This window comes from Xenopus laevis, chromosome 1S, assembly GCF_017654675.1.
Source record: "Xenopus laevis strain J_2021 chromosome 1S, Xenopus_laevis_v10.1, whole genome shotgun sequence".
NCBI lineage: Eukaryota > Metazoa > Chordata > Amphibia > Anura > Pipidae > Xenopus > Xenopus laevis.
The window spans coordinates 3563651-3590646 of record NC_054372.1 but is presented as its reverse complement, the minus strand read 5'-3'; the positions used below and the strand labels follow the sequence as shown (position 1 = coordinate 3590646).

At 42.9% G+C, this 26996-nt stretch overlaps 1 protein-coding gene across 2 annotated transcripts in view; it reads left to right on the top strand.

Annotated features, from left to right (window-relative positions):
• The window catches only part of c20orf27.S (chromosome 20 open reading frame 27 S homeolog), a 39825-nt gene that overhangs the window by 5837 nt on the left and 6992 nt on the right, over positions 1–26996 (top strand). Inside the window, exons 3-6 of one of the 2 annotated variants that reach the window (XM_041579346.1) lie at positions 2751–2893; positions 10158–10296; positions 15031–15153; positions 15246–16044. In XM_041579346.1, coding sequence (XP_041435280.1) covers positions 2751–2893; positions 10158–10296; positions 15031–15153; positions 15246–15268 — 428 coding nt within the window. In that variant the 3' untranslated portion in view covers positions 15269–16044. Of the gene's footprint in view, positions 1–2750; positions 2894–10157; positions 10297–15030; positions 15154–15245; positions 16045–26996 lie in introns of those variants that run through there. The other variant, XM_041579345.1, reaches the window with a different exon arrangement.

Genomic DNA, 26996 nt, shown 5'->3' with positions numbered 1-26996 from the left:
GGATTGTTTGGCTTCTTGCTCTTCCAGACACCCCTCTGAATTAAGTATAAAAAGAATAGGTCATACATGGAAATAGCAGATTTAAAGAGCCCCCCCCTTGTTGGGCTTTTCTTTAGTAGGCTTTGCTTTGCCTTTATTCCTCTATAATTCTCAGGAGTCGCCAATAACCTGTAATATATATCTTTAAATTCTGCAACATGGGACTAGTGTTTCCTACTCTGCAGTTTAAATATATAATATATATAAATGTGCTGCTGTTGTGCAGGGGAAACCATTCATACTGGACTGGGGCAGTGGGGCACTCGCTTCTATAGCAGATGAACAGCTGGGTACAGGGCAATGCTTTTATTTCTTACTGAAGAGGGTAAAAAAGGAATCCAAAGCTATTCTGTACAGAACTGCAGAATCAAAAGCTTTTTTTTTTTTCTCGAGCTAAAATAGGCATTTCAGTGCCAAGAAATTTTTAAGAGACAGATAAACAGATGCAGCTTTAACTGTAAAAATATATATTACTTGCCCTTTAAATATAGTGTACCCCTCTGGTGTAAGATATAGGAATATTAGTCACTTACCTGTATAACTCAGCCTGCAGCCTTGTGCCTTTATATGGTCACAGAACAACCCCTCAGTGACTAATATCCTTATCATTTACAGCAGGGGGTACATTATCCCTTATAATACATGAGTGATACTCAGAGTTCCCTGTATAACTCAGCCTGCAGCCTTGTGCCTTTATATGGTCATCCCTCAGTGACTTCTAATATCCTTATCATTTACAGTAGGGGGTACATTATCCCTTATAATACATGAGTGATACTCAGAGTTCCCTGTATAACTCAGCCTGCAGCCTTGTGCCTTTATATGGTCACAGAACAACCCCTCAGTGACTTCTAATATCCTTATCATTTACAGTAGGGGGTACATTATCCCTTATAATACATGAGTGATACTCAGAGTTCCCTGTATAACTCAGCCTGCAGCCTTGTGTCTTTATATGGTCACAGAACAACCCCTCAGTGACTTCTAATATCCTTATCATTTACAGTAGGGGGTACATTATCCCTTATAATACATGAGTGATACTCAGAGTTCCCTGTATAACTCAGCCTGCAGCCTTGTGCCTTTATATGGTCACAGAACAACCCCTCAGTGACTTCTAATATCCTTATCATTTACAGTAGGGGGTACATTATCCCTTATAATACATGAGTGATACTCAGAGTTCCCTGTATAACTCAGCCTGCAGCCTTGTGTCTTTATATGGTCACAGAACAACCCCTCAGTGACTTCTAATATCCTTATCATTTACAGTAGGGGGTACATTATCCCTTATAATACATGAGTGATACTCAGAGTTCCCTGTATAACTCAGCCTGCAGCCTTGTGCCTTTATATGGTCACAGAACAACCCCTCAGTGACTTCTAATATCCTTATCATTTACAGTAGGGGGTACATTATCCCTTATAATACATGAGTGATACTCAGAGTTCCCTGTATAACTCAGCCTGCAGCCTTGTGCCTTTATATGGTCACAGACCAACCCCTCAGTGACTTCTAATATCCTTATCATTTACAGTAGGGGGTACATTATCCCTTATAATACATGAGTGATACTCAGAGTTCCCTGTATAACTCAGCCTGCAGCCTTGTGCCTTTATATGGTCACAGAACAACCCCTCAGTGACTTCTAATATCCTTATCATTTACAGTAGGGGGTACATTATCCCTTATAATACATGAGTGATACTCAGAGTTCCCTGTATAACTCAGCCTGCAGCCTTGTGCCTTTATATGGTCACAGAACAACCCCTGAGTGACTTCTAATATCCTTATCACTTACAGTAGGGGGTACATTATCTCTTATAATACAAGAGTTCTGCTGTATTGGGCAGAGGCCTAGTTTCTGGGCATGGTTACAGTAGGGGAGGCGGGTGCTTCTATAGGTGCCATTGATACAATTCTCAGTGTATGGGGAAGTGATGCTGAATTAATTTTTAGGATTGTTGGAAATATACAAAAAGTCGCCCTGAGGATGTGTCTGAACTTCATAAACCAACACGGGATCAATGAATGGGTGTTTGGCTGAACATCAGACCCAGTCCTTGTCCAACGGGTCTCTGCATTATCAGATCAGTTTGTGGGTGTCCAAGTGTGTGTCCCAAATCTCGCTGTGCATGGCTGACTGAAAGCCTCACAGTCTCTAGCAGGTATAAGAGAATAGAATCTTTCCCTAAGCACCACTTACCAGTGGAATCTGAGCCCACACTGCAATATTCTCATTTAATTCCTTCCCAGGCACTGGGCCCTGAGGTTCTTGCTGATCAATAACCTGCTCCCGATCTGACAGTGAATTCCCAGCGGGTGAGGCTGACCCGCACAGTCATTAGGGCTCCATAGGGAGACACTCTATCTGCTCCAGCCTGTTAATTCACCCCCGTGGCTAATAAAGCACTAACACTGGTGCACTACAGACTGATGCATTGGGCTGCTTCATCTTGCTGTGTGACTAGTATATAAACAGCAGCACTGTCTTGCTTTATTGCAGAGATTCCAAATATATACTCGGGATCAGAGCAATAGTCTCAGCAGACAAAAAAAGCAAGGTCAGCTTATTTCTATTTACTGCACTGCTGCAACTCTGTTACTGGTGTAGCTGTGCTAGTGGAAGAGATAAGGAGGATTGGCTAAGGCAGGGGAAATCCCATCTGATTGTGTGATGAATTGTCCCAATATGTTTCCTGTTCTACAGGGGCGAAGCCTAAAGCGTGCGGGGTTCGTTTTGCCGCAGGATTCGCTGAAGAGGGGACGCACAACCACGTCCATTTCGATGAGCAGCTGCACGATTCTGTGGTTATGGTGTCCAAGCAAGATGATGGGAATTTCTTGGTCAAGGTCAGTCAGCAGCCCACGGCAGTTAACCCTTTTGTGCCATTTATTTATTTATTTTTTGCAACAATGCAGTAAATATATATTTTAAGTAAGACCAACTGCAAATTGTGAAAGGTGAAATTTCCCCTTTAAAATTGTGTCCAGCTTTGGCTGAAAATGATACATCGATTCATGACCAAATGTTCAGTCGCAGAGTTGACTCCCTGATTTAATCTGGGTCCCATCTGGAGGAAACCCTGTCCTAGAAAGTAGTGTCCAATCTGTTATCCAGCACACTTTTGGCACAGTATAATGTCTTATATAATGTTACACTAGACTGTCTCTGCCAGCATAGCTTTATACTGTACAGGTTATGAGTAAAAGTAAGGGGCTGTTCCTGCTGAATTGTGCTTAGTACAGGGAATACCTATGCTGCCATAGTTTTATGGGATCTCTCTGTACAGACTATGAGCAAACTTAGGGACTGTTCCTGCTGAATTGTGCTTAGTACAGGGGAATACCTATGGGCCATAGTTTTATGGGATCTCTCTGTACAGACTATGAGCAAACTTAGGGGACTGTTCCTGCTGAATTGTGCTTAGTACAGGGAATACCTATGTACCATAGTTTTATGGGATCTCTCTGTACAGACTATGAGCAAACTTAGGGACTGTTCCTGCTGAATTGTGCTTAGTACAGGGAATACCTATGTACCATAGTTTTATGGGATCTCTCTGTACAGACTATGAGCAAACTTAGGGACTGTTCCTGCTGAATTGTGCTTAGTACAGGGAATACCTATGCTGCCATAGTTTTATGGGATCTCTCTGTACAGACTATGAGCAAACTTAGGGACTGTTCCTGCTGAATTGTGCTTAGTACAGGGAATACCTATGCTGCCATAGTTTTATGGGATCTCTCTGTACAGACTATGAGCAAACTTAGGGACTGTTCCTGCTGAATTGTGCTTAGTACAGGGGAATAACCATAGGATATGCCATTTTAAACCCCACCAAGTGGAGACTCCACTTCAGCTGTTCTGTATATACAGTGGCCAACCAGTAGCCTCTGGGGTATAAGAATAATTCAGTTTAGTGTTTCCTTTGTTGTTTATCAAATACCTGTTGGGCCCTAGAGCCTCCTCCAAGGCAGTGACTGGAAGATGTGGCCCCTTGGGACTGGAGTCAAAGAGAGGAGCCGCTATACCTGCCCATTCTAATCCCTCTATGTCTCCCTATGCCCAGTAATTCCCTCTCTGACCCAGAGACATTTTGCTTCTCAACTCTTCTTCTTTGTGCTCAGATTATTATCACTTGCTCTGCGCTTGCTCTTAGGATTTGTCTCCTTTTGTTCCATGTTGTTTTCAGCTCCGTGCTGTGTTTGTTGCTATGGGCACAGGACCAGCTATTATTAATTAAATGGCAGTTGTACAGCACCTATAGGAGTCCAGAGGAAACCGACGCTTAAGAGCAGAGAGAGCTTAACTGGGCAAAGGGAGAGGCTATTGCTGGGCAGTGGCACATTCCTGGCTCCTATTCACTGGGCTGAACTGTAACACTGGAATAATAGAAGTGTCTTTTGTCTGAGCTGGTACCTCTGTGGCATGGCATTCACAGGGCAAACTAGGAACAAAGCAGGATCCCGCACACCCAACAGATAACAGCAATATGCCTGGTGCTCACTGGCAGAGGTTCGGCAGCCCCACAACAGAGTACAGCAAAGGAATTCCAACGGCACACAGGACTGTGAGGAATCTTCAAAAATTTATTTCAATGCGGAGTGCGATGCAACGTTTCGGGGAGTAAAACCCCTTTGTCAAGCATGACAAAGGGGTTTTACTCCCCGAAACGTTGCATCGCACTCCGTATTGAAATACATTTTTGAAGATTTCTCACAGTCCTGTGTGCCGTTGGAATTCCTTTGCTATTCACAGGGCAAACACATTGCCAAACGTTTTTAGACCCCTGCCTGTCCAACATCTTACTGACAATGAGATACCACCCATATGTATAAATACAAATATACAGAGAAGGAATGTTCTGGGCACACAATAAGCTATACCCTCATACTGTACTGTCTAAGGGAATCAATATGGCACCTCCCTCCTCCCATATGTATAAATACAAATATACAGAGAAGGAATGTTCTGGGCACACAATAAGCTATACCCTCATACTGTACTGTCTAAGGGAATCAATATGGCACCTCCTCCTCCCATATGTATAAATACAAATATACAGAGAAGGAATGTTCTGGGCACACAATAAGCTATACCCTTATACTGTACTGTCTAAGGGAATCAATATGGCACCTCCTCCTCCCATATGTATAAATACAAATATACAGAGAAGGAATGTTCTGGGCACACAATAAGCTATACCCTCATACTGTACTGTCTAAGGGAATCAATATGGCACCTCCTCCTCCCATATGTATAAATACAAATATACAGAGAAGGAATGTTCTGGGCACACAATAAGCTATACCCTCATACTGTACTGTCTAAGGGAATCAATATGGCACCTCCTCCTCCCATATGTATAAATACAAATATACAGAGAAGGAATGTTCTGGGCACACAATAAGCTATACCCTCATACTGTACTGTCTAAGGGAATCAATATGGCACCTCCTCCTCCCATATGTATAAATACAAATATACAGAGAAGGAATGTTCTGGGCACACAATAAGCTATACCCTCATACTGTACTGTCTAAGGGAATCAATATGGCACCTCCTCCTCCCATATGTATAAATACAAATATACAGAGAAGGAATGTTCTGGGCACACAATAAGCTATACCCTCATATTGTACTGTCTAAGGGAATCAATATGGCACCTCCTCCTCCCATATGTATAAATACAAATATACAAAGAAGGAATGTTCTGGGCACACAATAAGCTATACCCTCATACTGTACTGTCTAAGGGAATCAATATGGCACCTCCTCCTCCCATATGTATAAATACAAATATACAGAGAAGGAATGTTCTGGGCACACAATAAGCTATACCCTCATACTGTACTGTCTAAGGGAATCAATATGGCACCTCCTCCTCCCATATGTATAAATACAAATATACAGAGAAGGAATGTTCTGGGCACACAATAAGCTATACACTCATACTGTACTGTCTAAGGGAATCAATATGGCACCTCCTCCTCCCATATGTATAAATACAAATATACAGAGAAGGAATGTTCTGGGCACACAATAAGCTATACACTCATACTGTACTGTCTAAGGGAATCAATATGGCACCTCCTCCTCCCATATGTATAAATACAAATATACAGAGAAGGAATGTTCTGGGCACACAATAAGCTATACCCTCATACTGTACTGTCTAAGGGAATCAATATGGCACCTCCTCCTCCCATATGTATAAATACAAATATACAGAGAAGGAATGTTCTGGGCACACAATAAGCTATACCCTCATGTAGAGTTCTGACTGATTGATCCCTAACCTGACCAACACCCTAACACATCCCTTTACCCAGAGCTACTACCCGACCCGGACCCTATCAGTTAATCTTACTTGACTTCACAGTAACCTGGAAGACACAAGTCTCGCACCCATTCATCCGAAAATGTACCCAGGTGTTACCTGCTGACCACCAGGGAATCAGGAATTTTGTACCCAGAACCCGACCGATTTGCGGGTATTCCATGGGTACCAGAACCAGTGCAGAACACTCATATTGTACTAAGTAAACCGTATGGCAGCTCCCTTAGACAGTACGGAAGAGGCAATAGCAAAGTGTTTTATTTGGGCATAGTAATTCCATTCTGCACAGTGAGTCAGTCAAGTAAATGAAGGAAGGCAGAGCTGATTACACTCACATGCCCTTGTCTGCGTCTTTGCATGTAGAATTGGGCTGCAGATGGTTCAGGGCAGGCAGGTAAGTGCCGGTCAATTGTATTGAGTTAGTGCTGTAAAGGTGATGTGACATCAGTAGGTGAGAATTCACTCGGCAGGAGTGTTAGTCAGATGCCAAGGTGGTGTCACATTGCAGGTGCAATAGGATTTGTGGGAAGGAGCCCCAGTTGTGCAGCAGGGGCAGTGCCAGTGCATTTAAATGACTGAGGCCCATTAGAGAAGAGGTTCGGTTTTGTTTATGGAACTGAGGGAAATGTGACGTGCGGGTGCTGAGTATGTGTGCAGGGAGCGGGTCTCTTGGCCCCTTTTTAGCACATCCATTAATAAAGAATTATTTAAGATGGAAGCAATGCCAGCAACGTGCCTGGGTCTGGAATGGAATTGGGCAGCGAAGTATCAACTCTTGGGCTCTTAGAAACCCACAGCTTATAATGGCATTAAAGGGATCATTGGCAAGGTCAGAACCTGCTAAATAATTAAAGGGAACAAAAAGGTTGTTTGCAAATATCCTTTTGTCCACCCAAATACCTTGCTGGGACATTAATGTGCCAACCCCTCTTTTCACAGATAGCTTTATGTAACTATTTTCATTCTTATTTTCTTTTATTTATAGCCCTGACATATACCACAGCGCTGTAGAAGTGATTACACGCCAGCCCCTGCCCCAGTGGATCTGTAATCTAAAGGTCCTATCCTATTCACACACTGTGGCCACATTTTGTCAGGCGTTAACTTGCCTCTGTTTTAGGAATGTGGGAAGAAATCCACACAAGCACAGGGAGAACATACAAAATAAATTCTAACTGTTTCAATGCCGCCCTGTTCCCGGCGCAGACCCCGTGCCCTGTTCCCGGCGCAGACCCCGTGCCCTGTTCCCGGCGCAGACCCCGTGCCCTGTTCCCGGGCGCAGACCCCGTGCCCTGTTCCCGGGCGCAGACCCCGGGCGCAGACCCCGTGCCCTGTTCCCGGGCGCAGACCCCGGGCCCTGTTCCCGGGCGCAGACCCCGGGCCCTGTTCCCGGGCGCAGACCCCGGGCCCTGTTCCCGGGCGCAGACCCCGGGCCCTGTTCCCGGGCGCAGACCCCGAGCCCTGTTCCCGGGCGCAGACCCCGAGCCCTGTTCCCGGGCGCAGACCCCGAGCCCTGTTCCCGGGCGCAGACCCCGAGCCCTGTTCCCGGGCGCAGACCCCGAGCCCTGTTCCCGGGCGCAGACCCGAGCCCTGTTCCCGGGCGCAGACCCCGAGCCCTGTTCCCGGGCGCAGACCCCGAGCCCTGTTCCCGGGCGCAGACCCCGAGCCCTGTTCCCGGGCGCAGACCCCGAGCCCTGTTCCCGGGCGCAGACCCCGAGCCCTGTTCCCGGGCGCAGACCCCGAGCCCTGTTCCCGGGCGCAGACCCCGAGCCCTGTTCCCGGCGCAGACCCCTTTCATTTAATAACCCAGCAGTGTGGAGTGTCCAGCCCTGGCATTGATTGTATGTAGGTCTTTTGTGTTCCCATTTGCACATTCAGTGTATTTTTAATTATTTTTACTTCCCCTTTTGGTTTCAGCCTTGTTACTGTGTAAATCTTACCAGGAAGGCTCTATGATTTATATAGTTAAATTAATATCATGGGACTTATGATACCGCGGGGCTCATAACGCTGGTACAGCCATTGTGCTTCATGCAATTCATATTAATAGCGCCTCCTGATGGGCAAGATGATTAATATTGCATCTAGAAGCAGCAATGCTACAGTTGTAATGTCGGGCCCAAGAACTTTCCTTTTAGTATATATAAATATGGATGAATGACTCAGAGAGTGTTTATTGAAGTGACAATTTCATGAGAGCCCAAATTACTATCATTACCGCCTCCATTACTGCTGCACATAAGTAACACGACTCCATAAAGGATCTTACATTAATATTATCCTAGCTCTCTGACAGCCCAGAAAAAGGTTTTTCCTCAAATTATTTCCTGTACTTTTCTGATGATGATGGCCAAACTGTAAGGACTTTGGGCTTCAGAATTCTCTGCCAACAGCCGCTTGGCTATTCTATGCAGTCAGACTCAACAATGTTGCTTTTGGGCAGCTCTTGGGAGAGTTAACTGGTTAGTGTGTTCCATCCCCAACAATCTGCCCGTCACTGCTTCCTATAAAGTCCCCAACTTTTTTTTTTTTTTTTAATACCCCAGAGCCAAATTTGAAAAAAGAGTAACTGGGATTGCCCAGAAAAGGCTGCGATTGGCTATTGGTAGCCCCTGTGTGGGCTGGCAGTTTGGTGGGATACATTGATCTTTTGCAACTAAATCTTACCTTCAAGGGTCAGGCCACACAAGCAGATTTGGGGAGATTAGTCGGGTGACTTCGGAAAACAAATCGTCACGTGTGAATTCCCCCAGGCGATTTTCGTTTTAGCCGGTGGAGGGCAGGGGGAAGGCAGGTCAGGTAGATTGTCTCCCCAAAGAAGAGGAGATTTGTCGCTGGGGCAACTAATCTCCCCGAATCTGCTCGTGTGGCCTGACCCCCAAGCCAGGAATTCAGAAATAAGCACCGGCTTTGAGGCTACTAGGTGCAACATGTTGCTCGCAAGCCACGGCCATAGGGATATATGGACGACCAGTGGGCCATTGTTGGGAAAACTATATAACAGGCAGTTGTGCTCAGTGACTGCATGTGATGAACTGGCATTTTTTCAACAGAGGCCCCAGGGCCATTACGATCGACTTGCTTGGCCGTAAAAGGCTAAGGAACCTGCCCTGTTGGCTCTATCATAACCATTGTTTCCATGTAGCTGTCTCTCTGATTCTGTAGTTTCTCTGTTATAATAAACAGCCACATTGGGATCAGTCCATCTTATGAATAGAACACTCAAATGTAATAATGGGCTCTCCAGAGATGGGAGATACCATGTTGATTATAATATAAGGCAGGCTAAGTCTCCTACATCCATGTGTTATGGATTGGTTGTCATAAATAGAGGTCTATGGAGCCCTTTTGCTGTACAGTCCTTCAGCCTGCCCCGGTGTTATGAATAGCACCACACAGGGAAGGCGGAATGCTCTGGGCACACTGTGCTATACCCTCATACGATAATGTCTAAGGCACTATTTATTAATCTTAAATTAATATGTTAATGGGCTACAGCTTCCAGCATCTTCCACCATATAGTCAAGTGTCCAGGCATTCCAGAAGTTGTAGTTGTGCCGCATCTGAGGACCCAAGATTAAAAAAAAAAGGGAAACTGTCCTAAAGAGATTAGACTGTAAGCTCTGTTGGCACAAGGACTGATGTGAATGTGAAATGTCTGTAAAGTGATCATTAATGCTCATTGTATATTAATACTAGATCTCTGGCATAGGGAATATTGCTCTGCTGGGGGCCAGTCATATTTCTTCACAAATATCCCCCTATTATTGCAGGTTGGTTTCCTGAAGATTTTGCATAAATATGAAATCTCTTTTTCGTTGCCGCCGGAGCAGAGACTGGGGAAGAGCATCTGCGTGGCCCCTCACCCCACCCTCAACCTGAAAGTGCTGAGCATAACGTCACAGGCAGAAGGTAAGGCTCCATTGCTTTGTGTTCTATATGTGCTGCGGCTGTAGGTCCGATCCATCTGTAGGACTATCCAAAATCAATTGAGGCTCTGCGGCTAGTTCAGAATCCAAATAAACCACTTCCCAGGGATTAATGGCAACACTTTCTCTCTTTGGTCTCCTGGGATTGTACCACAATTACAATAGCATTAGTGTTTGGATAAACAAATAGCCTGTATGTTCTGTTTAGAACCAGCAAATTCTTTCTCTGTACTTCTCCATAGGCATTATAATCTTAAATATCAGGGGAGAAAGTTGCCCATGAGCACCCACCCCCAGCCTCGGTGTTACGGTCACCATATTGGATTTCAGCAATCAATAAAGATGGAAAGCGTTGTCTCTCTCTCATGGAAATCCCATAGTTTTTTTTTTTTATATAACTTTTGCGAGTGATTAAATGGAAATTGTATTTTCCCCTGAGTTAATCAAGGCTCTTCAGCAATCCTTCGTTTTTGTGCCACATGTCCTTAACCAACTGTGTTTGATGAACAGATGTTAATTGGAACTTCGGTTGAATGTAGATGTTGTTCCGGTACTTGGAGACCTGACAATTTCATTTTCTGGGGGAAAAGAGTGTAAAATGGGAATCAAATTAGAATGATGAAATCTGCACAAGGACAGGAAAACCTGTAACTGTAACGCGAGGGTTTGGCGTCATTGGGACGGATGTGTATTGTGAAGCTGATAATTGGTCTAGAGCTATGGGCACAGTTCCCAGACGCCTCTGAGAAACGAAGGATCCCAGAAAGGTGGCACCAAGCCCACCATATTAGTGCTGGTTGCCCATTCGTGTTTATAGTGGTCAATTCTGATGTCAGCTAGTTGGCCCTAGACCTCGTTAGTGTGGTGCTATGACTATTGGAACCAAGATCCATGGAATAGAATCCTTCTTGCAGCTTTTCATTATGCGTCTGTCGTATGGTCTTCTGCAGCAGCCATGCTGCTGGGATTGGGTGGAACTGCAACTTTACCCTGCTTTTTCATTGGTAGATGCATGTGCCGTCATGGAAACTGGCCTCTGATTGGCTCTCACATTATAGTGACCAATTACCCGCAAGGACAACTATATCTGAGATGCAATTACTGTTACTGTGAACTTAGGGCTTGAAACATCTCCATGCAAAAACGCAATAACCAGCTGGGAAATGCATGGCTGCTTTGCACTGATCCCTTCTTCCACTTTTCACAGTCATCCCATGCCAATGGCAACTTAGACTTCAGAGGAATCCTACTGCCACCAAAACGCTCACCCCTCACATGCCCGTTATTTATAGCGCTAGTTGTAATTTCCCTTACTCTGCAGCAGAAGAATAGTATGCACAAGAATAGTATGTCAACTACAAGTCATTTTCCTTTTGCATAATGCCCCGTAGGGAATAGAGCCAGGAGCTGATGGAAGTGGGAGAGAAGTAATAGGAGTTCTCAATAGTAAATTGGGCCCCAGCTGCACAGGTGCACTATGTTGGTAAAGTAGTGAGTAGAGCAAGATCCTCAGTATCCTGCCCAAAAAGAACTCAGGAGGAGAAATAGCAGATAACTCACCCTTGCATATTGGTCGAAACTGGGTTTACTGGACCTCCATGGTATTTGAGAGAGAAGAATGCCGTCTTTACACTCTATAAACCGCGGTTACTGACTTCCATTGCTTAACGGCAGGACTTGGTTGGAATTGAGTGGCTCAACTCAAGCACTTGGCACCTGCCCACACCTGATGGTGACGACACTTGCCAGGGATAGTTGAGCCTGAGGACTGGGATTGATGCCATCTCTGTGTTTTATGATGAGCAGTTCCAGTGCCCTTCTATATAGACTTGGCATTAGAGCAAAAAGTCCTGTGGTTTTGTTACTGGTCAAGAAGAGCCACCATCAAGGGTTTAGGATTATATCTATCCCTTTCCTCATCGTAATGCTTGGATATAGACCCTGGGACTGATGTCAGTGCAGACACATTGGGAGAGGAACACATTGACCAAATGTATTGTTCACTAGCCTGCCAGATGGCAACTTGGTGGCTACTGTTCAGGCACGAAGTACAAAATAGTTTTGAATTTCTCTTCGTAAATGATTTAGGCTGAGCTCAGTGACCGCAGCCGTGCACCGACTCCCGATTCTTGTGTTACTCAACTGCTTGATTGACTCTGATTGGCTCACACACACGAAAGGGCAAGTAGCAGCAACTCTCTCATCCGGTTCATGACCCAAACAAGTGGAAACCTGTAAAGAGGTTTGGCTCGTGTGCCCTATTCATGTCGGGAATTAATATTTCTTTTTGACAAACTGCAGCCTAACCCATGGGGGTCCTCTGCCTAAAGGCCAAAGATATTGAGAATATCTGTTAGATACACCAGAAAGCCCTGTGAGATCATTTAAGGTGAGATTATTCTTGCAAATGTATGTTGCCATGAACCTGGGTGGGGAGTCTAGCCAAAGGTTGGACCTATAAACAGGACTAGAAATGAAAACTTCTTTAAGATCCTTCTGTTTTGGGACATCTTCCCTGTAAGGCATTGCAAGTGCTTGCTTTATTATCACCTCTTTATCCCCAGTGTTCCAACCCCATATTGCAATTAATTGCCTTTAATTTAGTGTCTAACGTGCCATGAAAAAGCAGTTACCGACCCACTCCAGCCCCAGGGAATGACAAATTGATATCTTAGTCCTGTTTGTACTGCACTGATAAGTAAGAGCTTTCAGCATTTGCTCCAGGAGCAGAAATAATAACTTGTACTTTATCCAAGGCTCATATAAATGTCAGCTTCTAGGTCGAGGACAATTATATGTGCCCTGAGCTCGGGACTAATGGAAAATCTGACTTATCCGTCTTATCAGTGATGCTACATTAGCACACGTGTGCGGCTCAATCTAAAGGGAATTTTCCACTCCACTTTGTACTAAATTAGCTGTAGGCAAATGGTTTCATTGTTGAAGAGCAATTAGAGATATTAAATTGCAATTTCCCTTTGTATTTCACAATCTCATGCTGGTTTTACACTTTGCTTACAAAACTCCCCCGCCCGGCCACCTTCTGGCATCAAGAGCGACCATGTTGCCCATGTTTGTCTATGGCCAGCCTTGGAGAAGCCTCAACAAACTGCAGATAAACCAATCAATTTGCTTGTGTGGCTTCAGGCTGGAGACATTCATAGGGCAACCCTGTTGGATGTTTATCAGCAGTCATAATTTGGATGAATTATTGGGGATACTATTGGGAACACTCAATGTGGTTTAGAGGAATGAGTCAAGACCTCCACTACATGGTTCAAGTGCACAAAGGTGACAGCAAACACTTCTGGAAAACACAGAGTTAAACCCAATACTCCATGATACTCAGCTGAACTTGGGACTTTCCAGATAATGGATCTTTACGTAGTTTGGATCTTCAAACCTTAAGTCTACTAGAAAATCATATAAACATTAAATAAAGCCAATAGGCTGGTTTTGCTTCCAATAAGGATTAATTATATTTTAGTTGGGATCAAGTACAAGTTACTGTTTTATTATTACACAGAAAAAGGAAGTCCTTTTAGAAAATTTGGATTAAATGGAGTCTATGGATGATGGCCTGGTTTCCGGATAACGGATCTCATAACTGTATAGTGGTAGCCATTGAGTGTAAGTGGGATATTGTTTGTGCTCTTGTGTCTTGTGCATAACGAGGCCGTGTCGGCATAAATAATAACTGAGAGGACTTGTCTTTAATGTTGGCAATTAATCACCTGTTCCCAAACACTTAAAATGAATTAACGAACAGAAAGATCTATTCATTACGCACAACAAAGACATTAGTCACCGGCTCCCAGAGCTAGCAATTAGCGCCAGCCTTCAGCATAATTCTCCCAATAATTATGTTCTGGAAGATGATTTTTTTAATGTTTTTATTTTAATTAAGGAATCAAAGTCTGCTCATGTCCAAATATCTGTATTTTGCTATGAGCAAATTTAGGGGACTGTTCCTGCTGAATTGTGCTTAGTACAGGGAATACCTATGCTGCCATAGTTTTATGAGATCTCTCTGTGCAGACTATGAGCAAACCTAGGGGACTGTTCCTGCTGAATTGTGCTTAGTACAGGGAATACCTATGCTGCCATAGTTTTATGGGATCTCTCTGTACAGACTATGAGCAAACTTAGGGATTGTTCCTGCTGAATTGTGCTTAGTACATGGAATACCTATACTGCCATAGTTTTATGGGATCTTTCTGTACAGACTATGAGCAAACTTAGGGACTGTTCCTGCTGAATTGTGCTTAGTTCAGGGGATACCTATACTGCCATAGTTTTATGGGATCTCTCTGTACAGACTATGAGCAAACTTAGGGACTGTTCCTGCTGAATTGTGCTTAGTACAGGGAATACCTATGTACCATAGTTTTATGGGATCTCTCTGTACAGACTATGAGCAAACTTAGGGACTGTTCCTGCTGAATTGTGCTTAGTACAGGGGAATACCTATGCTGCCATAGTTTTATGGGATCTCTCTGTACAGACTATGAACAAACTTAGGGATTGTTCCTGCTGAATTGTGCTTAGTACATGGAATACCTATACTGCCATAGTTTTATGGGATCTTTCTGTACAGACAAACCGCTGCGGCGCTTTCTGGAAGTTGTAGTTGAACTGTAAAGCCGCTGTTCTTGGGTAGAAACTTGACTGTCTGTAACATGTTCCAGAGTTGTGACTTGGTTCTGACTCTCCGCAGGACTGAGCATTAAGTGTGAATACACGGCACACAAGGAGGGGGTCCTGAAGGAAGAAATGATTCTGACGAGTGAAACCAACAATAAAGCCGCAATGAAAGTGGTGGTTCAAGCAAGAGTTCTGGGTAAGTGCCGATGTGAACAACTTTTTTGTTACTTTAGTTCAAATGGAAAAATTAATCAACTTAGCAATTTTTTTTTCAATTTTCTTTTACAGTTTTCCCAATATTTGCAGTTTAACGCAGCTAATACATTGCTTGTGATATACTGACAGTGGCCGGGGGTTCAGTGACTATTGCTGCTGCGTAAACCATAGTCGGGATCTTCTTTATTCATGAGCTGAACAATAACTGTTTAAAATGAATGAGAACCGGATCCCACACGCGGCTGAGCTTTAACATCCACGATATAAAGAGCTTGTTGGCCGGAGCAGGAACCGCATTACATTGATAGGGGCCTGTCACATGACCTTGTAGCACCAACAATAAATCACTTTAAGATTTCAAACGTCTTTATCAGACATCCGCCTGAAACCCACCCCAAAGTGTAATTAAACCTTTAACTTTAAGCTGGAGCACTTCTACTTATTCCCCCTAATTACGGGGTTGGGAGATGCTGGACTTATAAACATTCATACTTGGGTCCATTGTGGGGGTGTCAGGTCAGTCACAGAGGCTTTGGGGGTGTCAGAGGTCAGTCGCAGAGGTTTTGGGGGTGTCAGAGCTCAGTCACAGAGGTTTTGGGGGGAGATTGGGGCTCTGTTGCAGAGGCATTGGGGTGATAGCACTGTGTCGCAGGGATTTATCCTACATCAATTATGGAATGAGTTTAGATTGGGGGAGGTTCCTGGTTTGTTTGTGGGAGTCTGGAGGAGAGTCTTGGTTGCACAGGTATTGGGGGGCCGGGAGATTTAATGCAGTTACATGTGCACCCCCAGGCACTTCTGTTGTATGTAGATTTGTGTATGAAAATATCAGCTATTTAGTTTGCCTTTAAAAGATAAACTGGTGACATGACTTGTCTCTGTGTATAATTGTAATATATTTCCATGGAGAAACAGTCCGTATTTTATCCAGAGCTTCTCAGTTTAATTAATAATTTCCCCCCAGGAATTTGCCTTAATGAAAAGGAGATTAAAAAACATCTGTAACAGTCAAAGCCTCTGCTGAGTTCTATTCCCAACTGCTCCAGTCTCTTCCTTCTGTGCAGATATTTGTGTGGCATCATCTTATTAAAGTGTTTCTGAAACGTAAACGGAGGGTTCCAAATCTGATTGACCTGCCCCATTTATTGACCAAATACTTGGAAGTCAGGAAACTCCTTCCCCAAATAATGATTTATCCTTTGTTTATGCCACAAACATATTCCACAGTGTCCTTGTCCCAGCAGAGCTTACAATCTAATGTCCCTGCTACACTGATCAGGCTCCAATTAACCGGCCTGTATCTAGTTAGAGTTTGGGATGAAACTGTATAAACCCCATGTTGATATAGGGAGAAGCTTCAAACTCCCTGCAAATAGTGTTTGTACATTCATTAAAGGGATACTGTCATGAGAAAAAAACATTTTCTCAAAATGAATCAGTTAATAGTGCTGTTCCAGCAGAATTCTGCACTGAAATCCATTTCTCAAAAGAGCAAACAGATTTTTTTATATTCAATTTTGAAATCTGACATGGGGCTAGACATTTTGTCAGTTTCCCAGCAGCCCCCAGTCATGTGACTTGTGCTCTGATAAACTTCAATCACTCTTTACTGCTGTACTGCAAGTTGGAGTTATATCACCCCGTCCCTTCCCCCCCCCAGCAGCCTAACAACAGAACAATGGGAAGGTAACCAGATAACAGCTCCCTAACACAAGATAACAGCTGCCTGGTAGATCTAAGAACAACACTCAATAGTAAAAACCCATGTCCCACTGAGACACATTCAGTTACATTGAGAAGGAAAAACAGCAGCCTGCCAGAAAGCATTTCTCTCCTAAAGTGCAGGCACAAGTCACATGACCAGGGGCAGCTGGGAAATTGACAAAATGTCTAGCCCCATGTCAGATTTCAAAATTGAATATAAAAAAATCTGTTTGCTCTTTTGAGAAATGGATTTCAGTGCAGAATTCTGCTGGAGCAGCACTATTAACTGATGTGTTTTGAAAACATTTTTTTTCCCATGACAGTATCCCTTTAAGGGGATTTAAGGTGCATGAGGCGTCTCGTGTGTTGTTCTCTATACAAGTAGTTGTACGACTGCAATACCCACCAGTTACACAGACCTACCCCTGTCCTTTTATTCCCTATAATGTCCTTTAATGTCCTATACTGTTCTATAATGTCCTGCTGTCCACCCCTTCCTTCTGATTTGACAATAACATTTGTGAGCAAAGCCCTGACATCGGAGCGGCACCACATCCATAAGGAATTAAACCTCTTGATAAAATGCCTGAAACATGACTTTTCTTACACTTTTGTACATTTAAATATTAATGGCCGTAGCCCTTCCCCAGAACAAGATGTTCCAAGTGGCGCCAGGTATAATTCCTAATGTCTTTGTATTCAGCTCTCCAGGCTCAGCTCATTAATGTCTATAATCAGCTCTGACAATCTCCTCCAGGCTTTTAGCAGCCAATGTAATCAAATCGAATGCTCTCCGCTTAGTGAGTCTTCATCTTCCTCGCAGGGAACTGTTCAGCCTCTGGGAACCTCAGGGATCCGTTCAGTCCAGTCACATAAATACCTGTAATCTCATCACTAACCCTCAGCGTGGCTTTAAAAGCACAGATTTTATTAAAAAGCAATTGTTTTATTAGGGAAGCATTAAATCCATTTATCTTTCCATTTGGTCAAAAATAATCAACTATAAAAGGCTTATACTAATACTGAACCAAATCCAATCCTCTACTTGCCAAATAAAAATTGGGGTAACCGTTACCCTGCTATAGTTCCAGGGGTACCCAGGGTACAAATAAGCACTCACCCCAAATCTCCCCCTAACTGACCTTCAGACTGGGCCCCCTTAGCTCATAACAAGGTTACAGATATATAGAAACATTGGGGTGTCACCCTGCTATAGTTCCAGGGGTACCCAGGGTACAAATAAGCACTCACCCCAAATCTCCCCCTAACTGACCTTCAGACTGGGCCCCCTTAGCTCATAACAAGGTTACAGATATATAGAAACATTGGGGTGTCACCCTGCTATAGTTCCAGGGGTACCCAGGGTACAAATAAACACTCACCCCAAATCTCACCCTAACTGACCTTCAGACTGGGCCCCCTTAGCTCATAACAAGGTTACAGATATATAGAAACATTGGGGTGTCACCCTGCTATAGTTCCAGGGGTACCCAGGGTACAAATAAACACTCACCCCAAGTCTCCCCCTAACTGAACTTCAGGCTGGGCCCCCTTAGCTCATAACAAGGTTACAGATATATAGAAACATTGGGGTGTCACCCTGCTATAGTTCCAGGGGTACCCAGGGCCCAAATAAACACCTGGGTTGTGAAATACACGGTTTGTCCTATCAATATGATTTAAGTGGACAGACTATATTTAGTATTTAAAGGGCTAGAGATGATCTTTGCGGCTGATGGATGGTATTTAACCCTTTGCCTGCCAAGCACGTACGGCGTACGTGCTGGCAGGCAAATGCTCAGGCTGCCAAGAACGTACATTGTACGTTCTTTAGCAGCTGAGCGCTCTCTCTGCTTCGGCGGCTTTTGCCGCCTCCGCAGAGAGTGGGGAGAGAAGACAGCCCCCTAGGCAACGAGGCTGGGGGGCTGTCAAGTCGGATCTGCGACTCGATTGTCGCAGATCCGACTTCAAAGTAGCAGACGCATCGCATGGAGCGTCTGCTACTACACTCACCTTCTTCCTGCCTGCAGAGCCGCCCACGCACTTCCTGCTGCGCAGCAACTCTGCAGACACGCTGCCAGGACTCCTCCAAAGAAGACAGCGATTCTCCTGCTCCAAAAACGGTAAGTGCACGTTTTTTTACACACTTACCTGCACCTACACATACTTACAGTACATTTATGCATTTTAGTAAAGATTGGAATTTTTTTAAATTTTTTTTTTTAATTTTAGCACACTTGGTCCCTTTTGTACAGTTATTTACACTTATTTACACTTATTTACATGTATTTGCACACTCAGATAACTTTTATTAGTGCACAAATATGTATACACAAACAGGTGTTTTTTTTTTTTTTTACGAATTCATTATACTGTTATCTTTTGTTTTTTTTGCCTAAAAACGTGTTATTTTGGCAGCGTGACTATTGGATAATCGATTTCGGCCACTAATTACGCTGTCAGAACAATTATTTTGTTATTTCATTGATTTACGCTATTTTTGTGGTTTTATTGCAATTTTATCCCTGCATTATTGTTCCCTATGTATCTTTAGTATCGTTTTGCTGTTTGGTGCTTTGGTATAGAAAGATAGATTTTACTTAGTTTGATCCGCCAAAATATGTGCTTTCCAAAAATATATGGGTTTCTGGGGGTCTTTTTACAGTTTGGGGGTCTTACGGCACATAACGTACAGTTAGGGTTCTCTTTTCTGCAGCTTAGTTGGCTAGCGTGAAAATTCATAGTTACGTTTTTCATTTGGGGTCCATACACAACACATACTTTGGTAAATCTATACATATTGGGCATCAAACTATTTATTAGACCTCTGACGTCCATATTTAGAGAGATTTTTCTTTGTACGTAAAACATTGTGTCCGATAAATGCGGCAAACTGCAACATTTTTAGGCGATTTTCAGAAATGTTGTAAAAACCTATATGTTTAGAAAAGCTTTGCAGTTTGGTAGTTTCGTGTAGAAAGACGTCGTTATCTTTGTTGGAATCGGCAGAATGTGTACTTTCCAAAAATGTATGGTTTTGGGGGGTCATTGCTGTTAGGAGGGTCTTGAGGCAAATAATATGAAGTCAAGGGTCTATGTTCACAGAAGGCGAATGGGCAGCGGAGAAAACTCATATTCACTATTTTTATTTGGGGTCCGCACATGCCAGCTGCCTTGGTATATCTATGCATATTGGGCATCAAACTGTTCAGTAGACCCTTGGCATCAATATTTATGGTGTTTTACAATTGTATGTAAGAAATTGGGTGAGATAAATGCGGCCAATTGCAATATTTTTAGGCGATTTTCAGAAATGTAAAAACAGTTGCTTTTATCGCCAAATTTAGGAAAGGCTTGCGACTTGGTACTTTGGAGTACAAAGACATGCATACCCAATTTGGATTCGCAGGAATGTGTACTTTCCAAAAATATATGGTTTTATGGGGTGAACGCACTTTTTTCTACCTTTGCCCCCCCCAAAACAATGTAAATGTGTTGATTTTGCAGTACCTGAAATGACAGACCATATGGGGGTCTTTGTTTTGGGGCCCCTATACGCCACGTGCTTGGGTACACCTATACATATTGGGCATCAAACTGTTCAGAGGACCCCAGGCTTTCATATTTGGGGTGATTTGTCTTGATACCTAAAAGTATGTGGGTAATACAATGCTGCAGGGTCGAAATTTTGAAGTCATTTTTGGAAATGTCCCCAAAATCACCAAATTTAGGAATGGTTTGCGGCTTGGTACTTTGGAGTACAAAGACATGCATACCCAATTTAGATCCGTGGGAATGTGTACTTTCCGAAAATATATGGTTTTCTGGGGTGAACTTACTTTTTTCTACATTTTCCCCCCTCAAAACAATGTAAATGTGTTGATTTTGCAGTACCTGAAATGACAGACCATATGGGGGTCTTCGTTTTGGGGCCCCTATACGCCACGTGCTTGGGTACACCTATACATATTGGGCATCAAACTGTTCAGAGGACCCCAGGCTTTCATATTTGGGGTGATTTGTCTTGATACCTAAAAGTATGTGGGTAATACGATGCTGCAGGGTCGAAATTTTGAAGTCATTTTTGGAAATGTCCCCAAAATCACCAAATTTAGGAATGGTTTGCGGCTTGGTACTTTGGAGTACAAAGACATGCATACCCAATTTAGATCCGTGGGAATGTGTACTTTCCGAAAATATATGGTTTTCTGGGGTGAACTTACTTTTTTCTACATTTGCCCCCCTCAAAACAATGTAAATGTGTTGATTTTGCAGTACCTGAAATGACAGACCATATGGGGGTCTTCGTTTTGGGGCCCCTATACGCCACGTGCTTGGGTACACCTATACATATTGGGCATCAAACTGTTCAGAGGACCCCAGGCTTTCATATTTGGGGTGATTTGTCTTGATACCTAAAAGTATGTGGGTAATACGATGCTGCAGGGTCGAAATTTTGAAGTCATTTTTGGAAATGTCCCCAAAATCACCAAATTTAGGAATGGTTTGCGGCTTGGTACTTTGTAGTAGAAAGACATGCATACCCAATTTAGATTCGTGGGAATGTGTACTTTCCGAAAATATATGGTTTTCTGGGGTGAACTTACTTTTTGCTACCTTTGCCCCCCCCAAAACGATGTAAATGTGTTGATTTTGCAGTACCTGAAATGACAGAACATACAAGGGGGGGTCTTCCTTTTAGGGCCCCTATATGCCACGTGCTTGGGTACACCTATACATATTGGGCATCAAACTGTTCAGAGGACCCTAGGCTTTCATATTTGGGATGATTTCTCTTGATACCTAAAAGTATGTGGGTAATACGATGCTGCAGAGTAGATATTTTGAGGTGATTTTTGGAAATGTCACCTAAATCACCAAATTTAGGAATGATTTGCGGCTTGGTACTTTGGCGTAGAAAGACATGCATACCCAATTTGGATTCGTTGGAATGTGTACTTTCCGAAAATATATGGTTTTCTGGGGTGAACTTACTGTTTTCTACTTTTGCCCCCCCAAATCGATGTAAATGTGTTGATTTTGCAGTACCTGAAATGACAGACTATATGGGGGTCTTCATTTTAGGGCCCCTATATGCCACATGCTTGGGTACACCTATACATATTGGGCATCAAACTGTTCAGAGGACCCTAGGTTTTCATATTTGGGGTGATTTGTCTTGATACCTAAAAGTATGTGTGTAATACGATGCTGCAGGGTAGATATTTTGAGGTGATTTTTGGAAATGTCACCTAAATCACCAAATTTAGGAATGATTTGCGGCTTGGTACTTTGGCGTAGAAAGACATGCATACCCAATTTGGATTCGTTGGAATGTGTACTTTCCGAAAATATATGGTTTTCTGGGGTGAACTTACTGTTTTCTACTTTTGCCCCCCCCAAATCGATGTAAATGTGTTGATTTTGCAGTACCTGAAATGACAGACTATATGGGGGTCTTCATTTTAGGGCCCCTATATGCCACATGCTTGGGTGCACCTATACATATTGGGCATCAAACTGTTCAGAGGACCCTAGGCTTTCATATTTGGGGTGATTTGTCTTGATACCTAAAAGTATGTGTGTAATAAGATGCTGCAGGGTAGATATTTTGAGGTGATTTTTGGAAATGTCACCTAAATCACCAAATTTAGGAATGATTTGCGGCTTGGTACTTTGGCGTAGAAAGACATGCATACCCAATTTGGATTCGTTGGAATGTGTACTTTCCGAAAATATATGGTTTTCTGGGTGAACTTACTGTTTTCTACTTTTGCCCCCCCCAAATCGATGTAAATGTGTTGATTTTGCAGTACCTGAAATGACAGACTATATGGGGGTCTTCCTTTTGGGGCCCCTGTATGCCACGTGCTTGGGTACACCTATACATATCGGGCATCAAACTGTTCAGAGGACCCTAGGCTTTCATATTTGGGGTGATTTGTCTTGATACCTAAAAGTATGTGGGTAATACGATGCTGCAGGGTAGATATTTTGAGGTGATTTTTGGAAATGTCACCTAAAGCACCAAATTTAGGAATGGTTTGCGGCTTGGTACTTTGGCGTAGAAAGACATGCATACCCAATTTGGATTCGTTGGAATGTGTACTTTCCGAAAATATATGGTTTTCTGGGGTGAACTTACTGTTTTCTACTTTTGCCCCCCCCCTAACGATGTAAATGTGTTGATTTTGCAGTACCTGAAATGACAGACTATATGGGGGTCTTCCTTTTGGGGCCCCTGTATGCCACGTGCTTGGGTACACCTATACATATTGGGCATCAAACTGTTCAGAGGACCCTAGGCTTTCATATTTGGGGTGATTTCTCTTGATACCTAAAAGTATGTGGGTAATACGATGCTGCAGGGTAGATATTTTGAGGTGATTTTTGGAAATGTCACCAAAATCACCAAATTTAGGAATGATTTGCGGCTTGGTACTTTGGCGTAGAAAGACATGCATACCCAATTTGAATTCGTGGGAATGTGTACTTTCCGAAAATATATGGTTTTCTGGGGTGAACTTACTGTTTTCTACTTTTGCCCCCCCAAAACAATGTAAATGTGTTGATTTTGCAGTACCTGAAATGTCAGACTATATGGGGGTCTTCCTTTTAGGGCCCCTATATGCCACATGCTTGGGTACACCTATACATATTGGGCATCAAACTGTTCAGAGGACCCCAGGCTTTCATATTTGGGGTGATTTGTCTTGATACCTAAAAGTATGTGGGTAATACGATGCTGCAGGGTCGAAATTTTGAAGTCATTTTTGGAAATGTCCCCAAAATCACCAAATTTAGGAATGGTTTGCGGCTTGGTACTTTGGAGTACAAAGACATGCATACCCAATTTAGATCCGTGGGAATGTGTACTTTCCGAAAATATATGGTTTTCTGGGGTGAACTTACTTTTTTCTACATTTGCCCCCCTCAAAACAATGTAAATGTGTTGATTTTGCAGTACCTGAAATGACAGACCATATGGGGGTCTTCGTTTTGGGGCCCCTATACGCCACGTGCTTGGGTACACCTATACATATTGGGCATCAAACTGTTCAGAGGACCCCAGGCTTTCATATTTGGGGTGATTTGTCTTGATACCTAAAAGTATGTGGGTAATACGATGCTGCAGGGTCGAAATTTTGAAGTCATTTTTGGAAATGTCCCCAAAATCACCAAATTTAGGAATGATTTGCGGCTTGGTACTTTGGCGTAGAAAGACATGCATACCCAATTTAGATTCAGGGGAATGTGTACTTTCCGAAAATATATGGTTTTCTGGGGTGAACGTACTGTTTTCTACCTTTGCCGCCCCCCAAAACGATGTAAATGTGTTGATTTTGCAGTATCTGAAATTACAGAACAAACGGGGGGTCTTCCTTTTGGGGCCTCCTATGCCACGTGCTTGGGTACATCTATTCATATTGGGCATCAAACTGTTCAGTGGACCCAGGATTTTATATTTGGGGTGTTTTACATTGATACCTAATGATGTGTGGGAGATATGTTGCTGTAGAGTGGAAGCTTTGAGGTCATTTTTCAAAAAATTCACCAATTTCTATAAAACACTATAACTTTAGGAAACAATTGCAACTTGGTGGTTTGGAGTACAAAGATATTTCTACCCATTTTTGATTCACCAGAATCTGTTCTTTCTAGTAATGGGTAGTTTTCTTGGGTAAACCTACTGTTAGTGGAATGTTTGGCCTTGAAATCAAAAGTATGCCGTTTGGGGAGTGTTGCTTTGGAAATTTGGTTGTGTACTGCTTGTAGATTTTGAGCTATACAAGTGAGAAATCTCCATAAAACTATATATATTTGGTATTGTCGCGTTCAGGAGACATAGACCTTTCTAAATCAGCTGTGTTCTCGTACGTAAAATGAATGATGTTTCTGATATATGTGATTGTTCTTCGTGCAACATGATTTTTTTCATTTTATTTGACACTTAGAATCCAATATTTTTTTAGAGAAGTAGAATTACACCAAAATTCTTGCATATTGTGAAAGTTCAGGTTGTCCTGAAAAAAACAATATATTGTTTTCCTGGGTTAACTAAAAGACCACCCCAGGAAAGGCCCTTAAAGTGAAAGAGTGCAAAATATCTAAAAACTGCTTGGCAGTAGATGTTCGCATCTAGGACAAAACGGCTGGCAGGGAAAGGGTTAAGGAGAAGCGAAGAATTACAAGTATTGTCGGAGAGAATTGTTTTGCTGCAAATGTCATATCAAGCAGTCAGCTGGCAGTGAGTGTGTGACTGAGCCAATTGGAATGCTTTTATAGTATAAAGCAGGGGAGTATGACATTCAGTACGTTGAGTTAAAGGAGAACTAAAGCCTAACTAAAGAAGTAGCTAGAAATGTTGTAGATGATGTTTTGTGCTTCTGTACCAGCCCAAGGCAACCACAGCCCTTTAGCAGTAAAGATCTGTGTCTCCAAAGATGCCCCAGTAGCTCCCCATCTTCTTTTCTGCTGATTCACTGATTCACATGCTCTGTGCTGCTGTCACTTACTGAGCTTAGGGAGCCACTCACAATATACAGTACACATAGAATAGAAATGTCACAATATAAGGCTGATTAGTCATTAATACACATAATTACTACATGGCAGCACAGAAACCAGTGCAATTAGCATCAGAATTGAATAATCAGCAAACCTGTAGCATCAGCTTATATTACAGCCAGGGAAGCTCATTTTCTGCTGGATAATTAGTGACGAGCCCTAAGCTTAGCTTCTCAACAGCCAATCAGAGCCCACTGAGCATGTGAGTGTCACAGACACTTTCCAAGATGGTGACCCCCTGTGACAAGTTTGAAGTCCTGGATCATTGCTGCTATTGACAAGCTCAAACTTTAGCCTCGTGCAATAAGTTCACTATATAAAATATGGCATTTTTAGACACATTCATTTTTAGGGTTTCCTTCTCCTTTAAAACCGTGGTTCATTTTGTTTGGAACCCCTAATGTATAAGTGATTTTCCTCCATTATTTCCCCAGGGACAGAGCTATGATTCTCAATGTTTCCCTCGGGAGCTGCTCTCCTTCCCATGGTCGGCTATGGGAATAGTATTTGATAAAACATGTGATTATAGTTTTCCCCAATCTATTGACCTCAATGGGCTCTTGTGAGATTGGTCTGGCCAGATCAGAGATCTTCTTTAACCGCAATAAGCGCCGAGTTGCACATCAGACAAAGATGCCCCTTCATGTAGACCTTCCATCAGGACCACCAGAAGAAATCATGACGCCCTGTACAACAAATTTCTCTGGGTCCCCACCTACCCCAGACAACACCTGCACCACCCCACAATTTAAAAACGGTAAACACACACGCATGTTAAAGGACCAGTAGCATCAATTTTTTTTATTAGAAAATTAGTTAGTGTAGAACGAAAAAAAAACATAATAAACTTTTAAATCGCTAAGTCTTTATTAAGAAATAACTTGCCGAAACTCCGCTTGTGCTCCTCTTCAGAGAAGATGATCCATCGTGCGGCGCTCGATTTCCCCTCCTCGCTTTCCTTATAGGAGATAGCCAGGGAGCAGAAATCGAGCGCCGCACGATGGATCGCCTTTTCTGAAGAGGAGCACAAGCGGAGTTTCAGTAAGTTCTTTCTTAATAAAGACTTAGCGATTTAAAAGTTTAATATGTCTGTGGTTTTTTTCAGTTCTACACTAACAAAAGTATTGCTGTTACTGATCCTTTAAAAAAAAAAATCATTGGTGGTCAGGGCCCCCTAGAAGTTAAACAAAAATTGCCACCCAGGGTCTCCCATAAAAGTTTTTAAAAAAACATTGACAAATAGGCCCCCATACAAAATTAAAAAAAAAAATAATAATTTGTGGCCAGGGGCCCCTGTAAAATAAAAATATTGGCACAGGGCCCCCAAATAAAAGTTTTGTTTAAAAAACATTGGTGGCCAGAAAAAACACCACGTTCAGTGGAACTTAACTTTAAAGGTCTTCTTCATTCTCCTCTTCTTCTTCTGGTCTATTCGTTGACTTTCGGCAGATTCTCCTCTTCTTCTTCGGTTCCATTGAGAGGCATTCGGCGGCTTTCGGAGTTCGGGCAACTTTCGGGACTCTTAAAAGTACCAAGCCCAGTACAGTTGTG